At 36.4% G+C, this 15,197-nt stretch overlaps 1 protein-coding gene across 1 annotated transcript in view; it reads right to left on the bottom strand.

Annotated features, from left to right (window-relative positions):
- The window catches only part of LOC124368681 (angiotensin-converting enzyme-like), a 68,057-nt gene that overhangs the window by 29,788 nt on the left and 23,072 nt on the right, over positions 1–15,197 (bottom strand). Inside the window, exons 5-9 of the mRNA XM_046825965.1 lie at positions 14,832–14,972; positions 11,113–11,304; positions 8,793–8,907; positions 4,931–5,083; positions 135–259 (exon numbers count right to left, since the gene is read on the bottom strand). Of these exons, the coding sequence (XP_046681921.1) occupies positions 135–259; positions 4,931–5,083; positions 8,793–8,907; positions 11,113–11,304; positions 14,832–14,972 (726 nt within the window). The remainder of the gene's footprint in view (positions 1–134; positions 260–4,930; positions 5,084–8,792; positions 8,908–11,112; positions 11,305–14,831; positions 14,973–15,197) is intronic.

The raw sequence follows: 15,197 nt of genomic DNA, 5'->3' as shown, positions 1-15,197 counted from the left end.
TATTATTATTTATTTCACAGAGTACATTATGTTATAACTTATAAAGGAAAAGCAGGTTCTTTAAAAACATCTGTAATATTTCATATATAACTGCAAGCGGTTATTTGAGATTCGTGTTTACAAAGTTTGGTTACCTGGGTTAGCTCCATCCCGGAACAAATATGGAAGATGGGCGTACTGCAGATAGTACTGAATGTGTGTCATCTCGTGATGCGTGGTCAACAGCCCTTCCATAGTCACTTCAGTACACTGCTTCATCCTGTTGCCAAATCAACAAGGGTCTTGAGCAAATAGTTATACTACCATCGTAAAAATATGCTGTTTTGTAAAATGTGTAAAAATGTGTGTGCAAAAGATATGTAGTAAAAATACACTGTCTTAACAATATCTTTTCAATTTCTTTAATTTAACCAGCATACTGTAAACGATAACCCAGCAACGTTCTCTCCTTGAATTTCTAGGCAACTATTGAACACCACCATTTGATTTGGTTATTAAAATAAATGTAAAATGTCTTTATTATACAGGTGAAGTTTAGGACTTAAATGTTCTCTCTTCCCTTTAACCTGTAAACGCAAATATAGAAAATAAAGTAATCATTCCTTTTACAAAAGTGAAACGCGCATGTAGAACTAAAATAATGTACAAACTTAGTAATATTACTCTTAAGGGGGGAAATTGCTAGATAGGTACCATCCCGGGACTCCCTCAACAAATTCGGTCCTTATCTAATTGTTTATAACTCTTCAGATCGTTGTCATACCGGGACTCCCTCAACAAATTTGGTACTTATCTACTTGTTTAATAACTTGTCAAATAGCTCTCATAACAGGACTCCCTCAACAAATTCGGTACTTCTTTCGTAATGGGGAGGTTGTTGTACAATTTCGGCACGAAGTATGAAGAGCTTTTCCTTCCGATTTCACGTTTTACTATGAATATAGCGGATAGCCATGGCGGGTGCTGGGTTGCGAGACCTCCTCCCGAAACAACAAACATTCACCCAGGTGATGGGTTCCTTGTGTGACAGCATGTGATAAGTCGACATGTGAGCAAATAGTTTTAAGTTAGAAATGATACCAATATCAGAGTTATGAAGTCTCTGAATCCGATCCATATAACTCCGTGATACGCTATTTCCGTATGCAGGATAGCAATAGTAAAGGACGGAAAAACCACCGACAGCTTAAACAGAGGCTTAGCAAATCCCAGCAGTAGACATTTATATCCGTACAAGCCTCGCAGCCTTTTGAGAGCTCGCTGGATAGCTTGAGTGACGTGATCGGATATCGCTATCAAGTAAAACCTCATGAATTTCGAATTGGTCGCTCACCACCACAAATCACGGTCCAGAGCGATTCAACACCTTTCTCTGTGTGGAAGAACATGAAGGACAGTGCACTTGCTCACATCGAGTCTTAAGCCGTTGTCTACGAACCGTTTCCTGATATTAATAAGAAGTTTATACCAGCAACTGCCTCCCGAACCACCACAGGCTCACAATACTGCAGTGAGACAACTGACTGCACAAGTGCAGCTGACAATCATCAACATATAATGATTCGTGCAATGTTTCATACACGTAGGAAAGTCGGACGTGTACAGATTGCACAGTAAAGGGCCAAAACAATTTCCCTGAGGCACACCGCACCGTTTCATAAGAGGTGGATGTCTCACTCACTACCCTGGTTACATGGCTTCTTCCTCCGATATATGAACTCAACCACTCATTAGAATTTCCACTAAAACCATATAAATTCATTTTGGACAATAGAATTTCATGACTGGTAGATTCGCAAGCCTAAAAGAGAGTAGTGCAGCAAAACAACTGAATTATAATCTCCCTTGTATTTCGCACCAAACAAATCACAAACAAGTTTAGTAAGGGCAGTCTTGTGATTGCTTCTAAATCCAGAATGAGTTTTAAGCAAAATGTTTTCACGACTCATATATTTTATCAGTTGACGAGCTACTATTTTTTCAAAATTTTGGCTATTGAACGTAATATTGAAATTGGTCTTAATTAAGTTATGCTACAAGGGGTGATTAACTTAAGCAGGGAGTGGACAATACTTCGTTTCCGTCTCTGAGGAAACACACGATAGATTGTTACTTATTTATCAGATACAAAATGACATCTGACGCATAAGGACTAACTCCTTTAATCATCAATATAGTCATATATCAATATGGGCCAGTTGCTTTCGACTTTATTCCATTAATTGCTAAATTTACATCATTAGTCGCTCCAGAAAAGTTTAAACCAGGTAACGGGTTGAAGAAATAATGTTTTCGTCGTTAGCCTCAATTTTAATGTCCATTTCTGCAAAATATGTATTTATTTAATATAAATTAAATATGTGTGGCCATTTCTTACCAATGGACTTCCCTACATTATACATTCCTACTTCCCTACATTCTTCAGAGTTGTCCAAAACTCTTTGAGTTTATTAGTAGATGATAATCTATCCATAAAAAAGTCTTCTTTGCCTTCCACACCAAATTGTTTAATTTATTACGCTGTTTTTGTGTATATATTCGAATCTTCTATAGACCTTGTTTTCCAATATTTTTCGACCTCATCCATCCTCATTGCACTATCCCAATCAATCTCAGCTGTAGCAGCAATAGCACGAGTTACATCGTAGACTTCACGTAAATGTAGGGTACAAAAGATCAGCCTGTGGTCTATGATCTGTATTCCTTTATTGTCCGCAATACTTGGTGCGTCCGTGACGCCGCTCTCGACCTCAGCCGACCTGTCCACTATCAAGTGATATAACAACATATCTGAGGTAGTTGTCTCTCTATTGTTGGTTCAGTTGTAATTTGTAATAAATTTTATTCTTTCAAGAGTCGGTGCAGATATCGAGCTTTATTGTAAGTCCTCGCCATTAGCTCAATATTAATATCTCCTATATACACATGCGTTTACTTGCATTGCCAGGACTACAGAGAGTAACACGCGTAGTGGCCTGTAAACCACACATAAACCAATCCTAACCACTTTAACCTTGACCACAACACAGAGAGTTTCGATACCACGCTTTACATCATTACCGAATATTGCTCGTAGGCAATATTCTCTTTAATATGCAGGGCCACGCCTCCACCTGCCAAAAATAGGCCATCAACTACGTTGAGTATTTCACTCGATAATGGGAGGCATCATTGTCAATAATTATTACACGAAGCTAAGACCAATAACAAAGAACTACATTGGCTCATGAATATAATCAATATAAAAACTACATTTGTTATTATCTATAAATACTAGATTAAAATTAAGAAATACATACCAAAATTACAAGAAATAAGAAACATAATATATATATATATATATAACAGTACAAAATATTATAGTGGTAATTTAAAGCTAACAACAGAAAAATTTACTTATTATCCTACTTTGTATATGTCTGGAAACTACACTAAATGTAAGAAGTAAAATAATTAACTAACTATATATACTAACTATTTGTAAAACCAGACATTAAAAAAGAAATACTATCAAATGAAACACGTGACGAGTTATAATTAATAAAATTAAAATGTTCTGGTACTCTAAAAAGCTTGTAAATCCTTTTAGTTTATATCAGTCTGCAGCGAACACTACATGCATAAATTATCTCCAGGATTGGAATATATTGCATGAAAAGAGAACCCGTGTTTTTAAATTATTATAAAAAACTACATTAAACACTTGATATATAAATAATACGTACCATTTATTTTCAGTACACACGTGAAAATTTTAAGTAATAAAAGTGTGTTGTCACGAAAATCTAAGAAATAATTATTATTTCTGGTAAAAAGTTCACGCAAAGTATTATTTTTTTAATATGACATTTTGACTATAGGAATACAACTAATTTGATTTCGCACGTGAAGTCAGCCCTGATGAATATAAAGCCTATGTAAAAGCACGGTTTATCAATAAAATTTGTGTTTCTTAATGGTTTCCTAAGACGGGAGCCATCATCTAATGTTTATAACTAAAAGTACTGAGTACCATTATTAATTTTTGTTAATATATTGAACAAATAAAAAATCGATCTAAAATGTGCAATAGTACAGTAAACAATATCCTTTTGGAGTTTAAGAAAGAGTTGTCTATTATTGTGTGACATTATGTTTTTTTTTAAATTGCATTTCAGGAGTTATGTTGTCCACCCCCTAGCATTCGTCTACCTCTGTACTCCGAGTCATTCACATTTATAAATGTCATACCTGTAGTCTTTCTGATTGCAGAAGTCCCAGGCAGACCGGCGACCCTCTAGCATTCGTCTACCTCTGTACTCCGAGTCATTCACATTTATAAATTTCATACCTGTAGTCTTTCTGATTGCAGAAGTCCCAGGCAGACCGGCGACCCCCTAGCATTCGTCTACCTCTGTACTCCGAGTCATTCACATTTATAAATTTCATACCTGTAGTCTTTCTGATTGCAGAAGTCCCAGGCAGACCGGCGACCCCCTAGCATTCGTCTACCTCTGTACTCCGAGTCATTCACATTTATAAATTTCATACCTGTAGTCTTTCTGATTGCAGAAGTCCCAGGCAGACCGGCGACCCCCTAGCATTCGTCTACCTCTGTACTCCGAGTCATTCACATTTATAAATTTCATACCTGTAGTCTTTCTGATTGCAGAAGTCCCAGGCAGACCGGCGACCCCCTAGCATTCGTCTACCTCTGTACTCCGAGTCATTCACATTTATAAATTTCATACCTGTAGTCTTTCTGATTGCAGAAGTCCCAGGCAGACCGGCGACCCCCTAGCATTCGTCTACCTCTGTACTCCGAGTCATTCACATTTATAAATTTCATACCTGTAGTCTTTCTGATTGCAGAAGTCCCAGGCAGACCGGCGACCCCCTAGCATTCGTCTACCTCTGTACTCCGAGTCATTCACATTTATAAATGTCATACCTGTAGTCTTTCTGATTGCAGAAGTCCCAGGCAGACGCCTTGCACGCAATAGGCCTGTTGGCGGGCCTCTCGAACATGGATCGCTGCCAAAACTCTACCGGCATCGGTTTCATGCCCATGGAAGTGAAAAACTGCTCCGCCAATTGAAACATCCTGCATCCAGAATTATTGTTAAGAATCACATCAACTCATATTGGCAGATAAGTATAAGTAGAGTTGGAAACACTGTCTAGTCATCATTATGATTGGCACGTCTTGTACTCCATACCTGTTGTCTGTGACGTACATGAACTATAAATATTCATAAAGTTCACTTAGTATTCACACATATTCACTTAGTAGTCCAGGGGTACGAATCTGAAACTTGGTACAAATCTGACAGTTTGTAAACTTGCTATGTCGGAACTTAGGACTCAGCAAGTATGAGTAACCCAGGAGTTCCCATGCATTTCACTTCGATGGGTGAAATTGAAATTTTAAGATATAAATTGACAGTTGGATAACATTTTTCATTGATGTAGAAATTAACTCAAATAATATATTGAAAGTTGGGATATTGGCATCAAAATGCTACATTCTGGCGCAATAATTTATGTAGTAGACTAATAGAATTACGGTTTCACAGTCTAAAGTTAACAGTACTGGAGACAATGCTTTATTTTTGTGCTACATTTAAGAATATTTTTGAGGTGAAGTATACAATATTGGCCATAACTGACAAGTTTAAGGTTGCGTCTCAATAAACTCTATTTACTTAGGACAATGTACATATAGATTTTCTGTATGAAATGTAATACGAAGCAAGGCGGTAGATATAGAGATAAAAAAAATTAATAAATAACTAAATCCCTTTGTATTACAAAATATGTTCAGGATTTATACCTTTCAACAAAATATTGAATTAAGTCATATTTCTTAATTAGTTTTATTGAACAAAAATATTACAGGACCACGATTTAATCAAACTAAATTTTGCTTCTGTAATATCTTTCAATATAAAAATAATGTTGTTGCTTGTCAAAGGATGTTTAACAAAATTAAATCGAAATTTTTTCAGATGTTCACAAAGTAGGGAAACTAATAAAACATTAGATTAATGTTGATTCCATCTAATAAAGTCCTACAAATTGAAATATTAAATAAATCTTCAAATACAATTTTCCAAAGAAAAAACAGCAAACTAACAACAAAGTGTCACGTTAAAAAAAATTAAAAACAAATAAACCAAAAGCATTTAATTAAGGTCCGTAAAATAATAAATACATTTATTTTTAACACCATATTTCATACGTAACCTCCCACCCCCCCTCCACTGGATAACTTATTCGAGTCAATGGAAGGACCTGAACTCGTATACTTCTTTTTTACTAAAAAGAGGCCGAAGAGGACTAACGTAGCTCATTATTGTGTTTTTCCTTCTATTTTTCCTTAGACTTCCCAACCGAGGGTACAAAGGTGGCTCATGAATACCATACGTTTCTATACAAAATGTAGATACAATCAATAATCATCCAGCAACATAGCAGGTTCAGAGCATAAGTACTCTTCCTGGCCAGTTTCAACTTGAAATCCTTGCTTCCAGTCCCACATAGATTACAGTACTACCTACTTACTTTCTTGTTACGATATTATTTATTTTCATTGATTTAATACATTTTACCTATTTATAGGTTATACACTGCTATAATATGTAGAACTGCTACAAGTGACTTTGTGAAATTTGTGTCAAATGTGACTTTGTTTGCTGCAAAAAAACCCCGTAAGAAAATAAAAAAAATATAGTTTTGTTAATTTTTATCTGAATGTGATGTCAAATTTAAGAATTTCTCCAGCGCGGTTTTCGATCACATAATAAATAGAGGCCGATCCCCTTTTAAGCCTTATTCTGTCCGTCCTCATGGGCCACTGGCCTGTGCGAGGATCTTATCAAACAGAATAAGGGGAAGAGTCGATACAGTACGAGGTTGATTGTACTGATAAAAAGTGCAACGCTCACAGTCAGGATTTGAACCTGCGCTATCTCTAACTCAAACTCCAAAGTCCAACGACTTAGACCGCTCGGCCATCGGCACTCCCAAGTGTATAGTATTATTCTAGATTGTATATCATAATTTACAGTAATATAACACTCGCTAAATACTCACCTTTTAAAGTGTAAAAGGGAAACATTATGGCAAAATAAATTGTTTTCTTTTCTAACTCTTTATTCCTTAAAGAAATTCGAACCGCGAATTAAAATATCAGTAAATGAAGACTTTTAGGTCAAAATTAAATTGAGGAATGTCCAGAACTGACCTATATTTCTTAAATCCATGGGATAGCCCAGAACTTGAAGAACTCTTTGAAACCAGTAACGAAGACAAAATCGCTGTGCAGACCTAGAGTCTACACAATGAACTACTGTGCTTAGTACTTAGATGAGTTCGCGAGCGCGTTAGTCAGAAAACATCACAACACGCAAAGCTCAGCAATATAAATATAGTAAACAAACATAATTAAAGTACTTCATACATTTCCATATGGAAATAGCTCCAATCAACCTTTCTCTTATTGCAGCATCTGGGATCACACATCTGGAGTCATGTTCGTCTGAAGAGATCCAAACAAAATCGGCAACGAAGAAGCTTAAAATGAACTTGTTACATCGTTTCGACATTAGAGACACATAGAACACAAGATATAGTGTGAAGTCACAAGACATACAGTGAACGTACAGTACTTAGAGAGTCAAGTGCTCGCGCAGTGAAGAGGTATTCTCATTGTCTCATCAGGTGCACAATTCAGACAATGAGAATACTTCTTCACCTATATTACACTATATCGTGTTGCCTATGTGTCTCTGATGTCGAACGATGTAACAAATTGATTTTTAGCTTCTTCGTCGCCGACGTTGTTTGGATCTCTTCAGACGAACATGACTCCAGATTTCAGGAGTCATGTCTGAAACCGTCAGATCCCAGACGATGCACTAAGAGAAAGGTGAATTGGAGCTTAACTCAATATTCACATGGAATAAACCCTTCCCACCATAGCTAACTTATGTTTCTCTGGTAATAATTAAGAAGGAAAAAAACTTCACAAAAGGAGACAGCTTCATATTATGGATAGCTGGCAGCCCGTGATAAAGAAATCATATTTATCGCTGGATTGGTTGAATTTAAGTCAATTACTGTACAATTATCCCCCCCCCTTACATTAGTGGATATACATTACTGGCTCTGCCATTTTTTTATTTAACATAATGAATAAAGATGGGATTTACAACGAAGCCAAAATATTTCAAGATTCTTGTCACGTTAGCAATGTGTGGATGTGAAGCGCATCGGAAACTTAGATTATAGTCGAGTTTAAGTTTCCAGTTCCCAAGCCACATTTAAACTTCGTTGAGAAATCGTTTATTTCTACACCCAAGATTGTACAATGTTAGATTTTCGGAAGTAACCAAGTTGCACATTTTTTTATAATTGTTAAGGAAACGAGCTCACAAATTTTAAATGTCAAAAAGTAAACGTTATCGAATAAACACAATTTTTTTTTATTTTGATACATGCGAATGTCCAAACAGATGAGATAGTACTGACATTTAAAACATAATGTTCGTGTCAAGATTTTGGCTGTAAGACTTTATTCTATAAGGTTACGGAGTAAATTACCTTTACAATATTACAGGTTTATATTTGTATTGATTACATATTAAACATAGAGGCTTTTCTACCACTTACGCGAGCTGCAGACGGATACCGAAGTTAGATGATCGAAGGAAGATGTCACTGTGAAGGAAGATCACAATAAGTATTATAGACGTTTATACTTTAATTTTAAAAACTAGAGACAGTAGTACAACATAACCTATGAAGCTGACCTGATGGGATTGTAGCCTTGCCTAATCATCTCTGATGTGACATCCACCCGCCGCTTTCCAGGATAAGGGATGACGATGTCAAAGATGTTCTTCCAGCTCTGTCCCCACATGTTTCCTGCCACAACAATAATAATTGCTTATTTTTATACGGTTTATTAAGGTGGTATAGTAGGTTTTATGATTGAATTAAATTTTAAAAACATTTTCCTTAGACACAGTCCTTCTCTAAGACATGAAAAATAAAAAGATGTTTTTTGTCAGTCCACAGGGAGTTTTAGACGCGCAAAGTGATAATTTCGGTCATCTTGATACGAGGCTCACAGGAGAGTATTAAGGAAAAGTAGAAGGGATTAAGTGTTATTTACATACAGTATGTTTACATAAACAAAATTGAAGGGAACGACGCATTTCTAAAGGTTCACATTTCATTGAAATACGTGTAATTTGTACGTTCATATTTTGTTACAAAACATGACGTTTCCTAAGAAGTCACGATTCATATATGTACATACTATAAGAGTCCAATCCTTATATCTAGCCACTTTCCCCAACACGACTATTTTCAATTTCTATAATTTTTCATGGGTTGATATAAACTTTTTCTATTTGTTCTGTCTAAGGAATGGTGTTTTAAGGCTGTGATTATGAAATTTAAAACCTCAACCAAATCTATAACTAAACATTCTTCAACTAAGGGCTAACTAACGTTAAGCTGAGATTAGTTTAAAATCCATAATCACTCGTGCTTATCTCTAAATGTATCTTTTAGCGTTATTTCCATAAGTTTCTATGATCCTTTGGTGGGTGTTAAAAGTAATTAATTTCACTCAATTATTACTAAAAAATCAATCATTTCTAGTAAACCCCAAATACGAAAAATATTTTCAGAATTTACTTCCAAAGCTCGAATGAAATAATATTAATAATATAATAAACCTAAAGTAATAGCCACAACCTCGAATACAAATCATGCTTATATTCTGTATTGTAGAAATAATTCAAATTACTAGATCTACGAGGGGAATAACAATTTAAAAGTATACCATCTTATAAGTTTTTTAGCAAATTAAAATTCCATTCCATGTTTGCATAAGAAACTGTGTATAGTAAAACACGTGTAATGTAAGTGGAATGGAGGTCATCATGTATGGAAACCACATTTGATGAAAATTGATACAGTCGTATGCTTCACATATCCGTGATAGCCAGAAGTGAACCCACCCGGAATCTATTAAGTTGCAGAGTTTCTTTCACACGGTAGATGTAAGGTCAAGGTCTGAAACTGTCGGGTTTCAAATAGTTTAAATCTTTACTTTTACAGGAACATTACAAATTTTTACTAGATGTATAAAATACAAAATTTGACATCCGTGTACTCTCTACAGTTTTAACTCTACAATTATTTACACCTTCGCTCCATAATCAATTAGAAACCAAAAAATTGTTTAAGTCAAACACACGTGCAGACTACCGAAAATGTTGAAAAATCGGCAATTCCAAACTGATTTAAACTCGTCTCATACGTCTGTTGGTATTAAATGGTCTGTAGAGCTCTATAAGAACCCTGTGGAAGATTTCTTGGACGATCGGTGAGAACATTTACTATCGCAGAGATTTGTTGAAATCCCAGTTAAACGTACAATTTTATCTATCATACTCCTTTCATGCATGCCAATTTTCCCACTTCCAAGTCTGGCTGTCAGTCTGTTAATCGTGCGGTCACCCAGTCGCATGCCATAAACTCATCAGAACTATAAAATGCTTGAGACACTAAAGAGGTATTTAAGCCTTGGTCATTGAGGAATTTTGTTATTGAATCAGGCCATTTTTTTAGCGAACCCCGTTCTATGTATGTGAGTCCGGTAGGGATCTTTGCATCGTGTTTCGTACGAATGAATGTCTCGACCGCTAGAAATAGCAGATGTAAACATACAGAATAATGTTGTTTCTAAAATGTAGAGACTTTGGCAGAATCAGTAGTTGTAACCTTTTGAAGGTTTCATTGCATGACTGTGAACTAATCGTGCGATTATCCGAACCGCTTCTTTTTTTATTTTTAAAACTCTGGAGAACTGGCCGTTTGTGCTTGCTGAATAGGGCAGTATTTGACCAAACACTTCAAACATAAATAGCCGAGGACGGTTAGGAGCAAACACGGTCAATGTGAGCATTTTACATCAATCAAATGTAAAACTATGTTTGATGATATTAATACAGTATAGTATTGTGTTACCTGTGGTGACGAGTAATAGATAATTTTGTTGGTCATTGCTTGTCTGTAGTGTAATGCAGAGTGTACGCATAACCGTGTCACACTAACCCAATATGTGAGCGGGCAGTGGACCGTCCAGCCGCACCCTCCGAGGACCGTAGTATTCGTGCAGCCTGCGCCTGACGTACGTGTGGAGTTGCTGGTACAGAGGGACCAGGCGGGACCACAGCTCCGCCATGTGCTGAGCCCAGTTCGGTTCCTCGTACACAGCCCGCTCTTGCTCACTCGCATCCCGGAACCCTGGCACACACACACAAGTTTCAACATTACGTAACTGAAGATATATCAGAAATCAATCAAAATCGAATGCTGTGATTTTGTTCCGTCAATATCATTAAGTCAAAGTCAAAAAGTTTATTGCCGTGAACAATGTAACAATTACATGGCAAATGTCCCACGGGATAAATATATATTTTTTACATTCATTCACAATAATACGTTCAGACATATAATCTTTCCATTCATGTATACCACTCAATCGCCAATTCTACGAGTAGGCCTATCTACCGCCAATGCCAGTGTTTTCTATATGGGAGGTCCCCCAACTATAATCCAAAACTCGTCGACACTATAACATGCCTTAGGCGTTAAACAGCGTTTCAGATGAGTTTCTTTTACGTTTTTAAAATTTCCATGAAATCGGGCAATCTTTTAAAACAAACGCCTGTCTGCGAGGGCAGGTGTTCATAAACTGCCGTTCTGTGTCACCCAGTTCAGTAGTTGTCTCTGCCTCTCGTTGGGCAGTAAACCATATAATTATGCGTTAATGCCCTTTTATTTTTACAAATTCAGAATTTGAAACTTTCGGAATGAAATCTATCCAGTTTTGTAGTTTTCATGCATACACTTTTAGTCCCCAATTGCAATGGGAATTTTCTTATAATGAAAAGTATACTGTTAGTGCTCAAAACTTGTGACGTATGATCCCAAGTGTTTTGGCATTGAACTCAGAACTAAGACGGAAATCCTAAACTATACCACTGCATATAATGGGGCTGAAAGTTTTGAATCTAATTCCGTTAGTTTCGTACAGATGCACATAGATCCTAACTTAAATTAGAAATCATGTTAATCAGCCATGTAGAAAATTAAACAGTTAAACAGTTTTTCTCTTAGAATATTTATCCGGATTCTTTAACAAATCCATTCTTGGACTATTATGTTTAATGTTTTTCCACCGGTTTCATATGGTATTCTATTCTTGGGAAATTCATCGTTATCCTCTTTCAACCAGGTTTTTGGGCTGCAGAAAATGACTGTGAGTGGGATTTGAGGTCTCAGGAACCGGTGGAGTTGCTGATAAGTATTTCTTCGTGAAGACCTCCTTACCCTTCCACCCTATTCGTATATTCCAAATGTGTGTTCACTTTAAAAAAGTGTCATCTTTTTCCAGTACATACATATTCTTATACCACACGATTCAAACCTGCCCTATGCTAGTCATCCATCACCATTAATTATTAAAAAACAACCGTATACATTGGGCTAAAATAGTTTAATGCTCTACCAGACTATATCAAAACTAGTGAAACCCAGAGTATGTCATACCTTGGAGGGTTCTTGTGAGCTTGACTCTGACGGTGTAAGTTTATTAAATTGTATTTTTCCATAGCAATATTAAGCTTTTTAACATCTGATTAAATTTGAAACGACATGTATAAATAATATGATACGTAATATCATATATACAAATAGTCAATAGTAAAGCTTTTTATTGTAGAGACATGTTGCATGTATAACATGCGTCAATTACTCCATTTCTCGTGAACACTTTTCTCCTTACTAGAGAGAAGCAGGCGTTAAAATGTAAGTTTATATCCCGAAAGAAAATATCAAACTTTCTATTTACATCATGCATAGAATAAAAATCAACCCCGTTTTCTCTGCTCAGAAATGACTTGAAGAGCCTTATATTTTCCTCTTAAAAACACGTTTGTTACGGAATAAAAGCTGGAGACGAGTTCGGTGACGATGGCGTGATAAGTATAGCCGTCTGTGCATGATGGTCAGTTACATATGAAACTAATACAGACCTCCTAAAACAAGGTTCAGACACATCTGTATAAGTATGGTCAATCAAGGTTCGAGACTACTTAAATTCTCGTGTATGCGAGTGAATAGTCTGACGTAGCCCAAAGGAAAACATATAATATAGAAGGGTTTCAGAGTCGTTAGAAGAAACTACCAGATCAATGTAGAAATCATCGAGGACAATAGTATTATCACAACCCTTCATGATGTGTGAAAGGCAACCATAGATATTTTCGTAAAATACTTCTCTGTATTTAGAGGGGGGTCTATAGACTCCGACCACCAGAAGTTTTATACTGTCCAACACAACCGAAATAGCAGCCAGCTCACAGACACCTTCAACACAGTAGGCAGCGACATCAATGGGCAAAAATGTAATACTTGGCCTTACAAAGATCGCTACTCCACCTTTTTTCCATTCCAGATCTACAATACGAGCTTGCAGCCACATAACCACCTAGTTGTAGGATACCAAGATGATTAACATGATGCTCGCTTAGACACACCACCATTGGACTTTCTTCCTGTAGAAAGAGCTGGAGGGTTTCATGATTTGTCATCAAACCACGAATATTCGGATGAAGAATTTTTACGGGATAACTATGAGCAGCGCCTACATAGGAGTTTAAAGACGAATCAGAGAAAGACTGCTTACGTTCCTGTTGTGCTAAATTGTGCTAACAATGCCAAGCACTGTTTCATTTTGATTGATCATCACAAACCTTTTACCGTTCATGTTCAGGTTTCAGGTTATGTAACTGTTGGAGGCATGAAATAGTTGTAGCAATGGGATAAGAAAGAGCACTGATTTGATTCTTCGTGATTTCTGTAAATTACTGCCACTGATGTTACAGTATATGCCAGAGGTCCGAAAGTAGTAACTTCAGAAAGTTTGAAAAACCTTCTCTTGAGCAGCAAAACAGTGTGGGTTAGAGAGATGTCAGTTCTAATTACAACAATTAGGTAATTCTTTGGTGCTAGGGAAGTGTGTTATATGAGAATTTGTCCAGAAAGGTCTAGACATGATACTGTAGGTTGTAGTGACATGACTGTCAGTATTTAGGATGAGGCCAGGTGAAAACGGTTTTTGGGCTATGGAGACATGGTTGATTGCGGATATGAGGATTATGTTAAAGACTAAACAACCTCAGTGAAGGTAGGATGAGGAACTTGCTGTGAAGATGTAGAAGTATATAATAAAACATATAGCTCGTTTTCTAATTTCAAAACAATTTTTATAAACTTGCTAAAAATAAGATATATTCCTTATTTATAACTTTTGTTATCCAAACTATTAGATGTTTTGCTAAGTTTTAGTAACTAAGAAATAGCTTGTATCTGTATCCCAACTAGCAAAATTTTTTCTGGTTACGTTTATTCACGGAAACTTGAACTAAATTAACTAAACATTACCTTGACTTTACAAAGGGCTGTACGTAAATAATTGTCCGTAAAACAAATCAACACTTATATTTGGTTCTTTTATAAAAAAAAAACTTAAACTAATGCTTTCGAAAGTTTGAAGTTCTACTCTTTTACATTATAACTACGAACTGTGATATCTACAGAGAGTTCTACAAAAAACTGCATATTTAATATCAGTGGTTCTTATAAACAAAGATACATCTAATGTACACAATTTTCAGGATTATGTCTTTCCCTACTTTACATTCAAATAATATGTCTCTACCTGTAAAAACATCATTAAGGATAGTTTATTGACTACAGCACTTTACCTTGTAGCTGAGCAGCCTTGTTGATGAGATCAACGTAGGCTACATACTTGGGCTTGAGCGTAGCTGCAGAGTTGTGCCACGACCGCCATACGTGTAGCTGTTCTTCATAATTCCGCGAGTGTGCCAGTGTGCGGGTCAGGTCTGTAACACGCATCCACTTCACCATTAGAAAATCTCATACCCCCGGGTTTTCCGCTAGTGGGCCAGTTTGTGGGTCAGGTCTGTAACACACATCCACTTCACAATTAGAAAATCTCATACCCCCCGGGTTTTCCGCTAGTGAGCCAGTGTGCGGGTCAGGTCTGTAACACGCATCCACTTCACCATTAGAAAATCTCATACCCCCCGGGTTTTCCGCTAGTGGGC

Source organism: Homalodisca vitripennis, chromosome X (assembly GCF_021130785.1).
Source record: "Homalodisca vitripennis isolate AUS2020 chromosome X, UT_GWSS_2.1, whole genome shotgun sequence".
NCBI classification, from domain to species: Eukaryota; Metazoa; Arthropoda; class Insecta; order Hemiptera; family Cicadellidae; genus Homalodisca; species Homalodisca vitripennis.
Note: the sequence above shows the minus strand (reverse complement) of the source record. Positions and strands in the feature narration are given on the sequence as shown.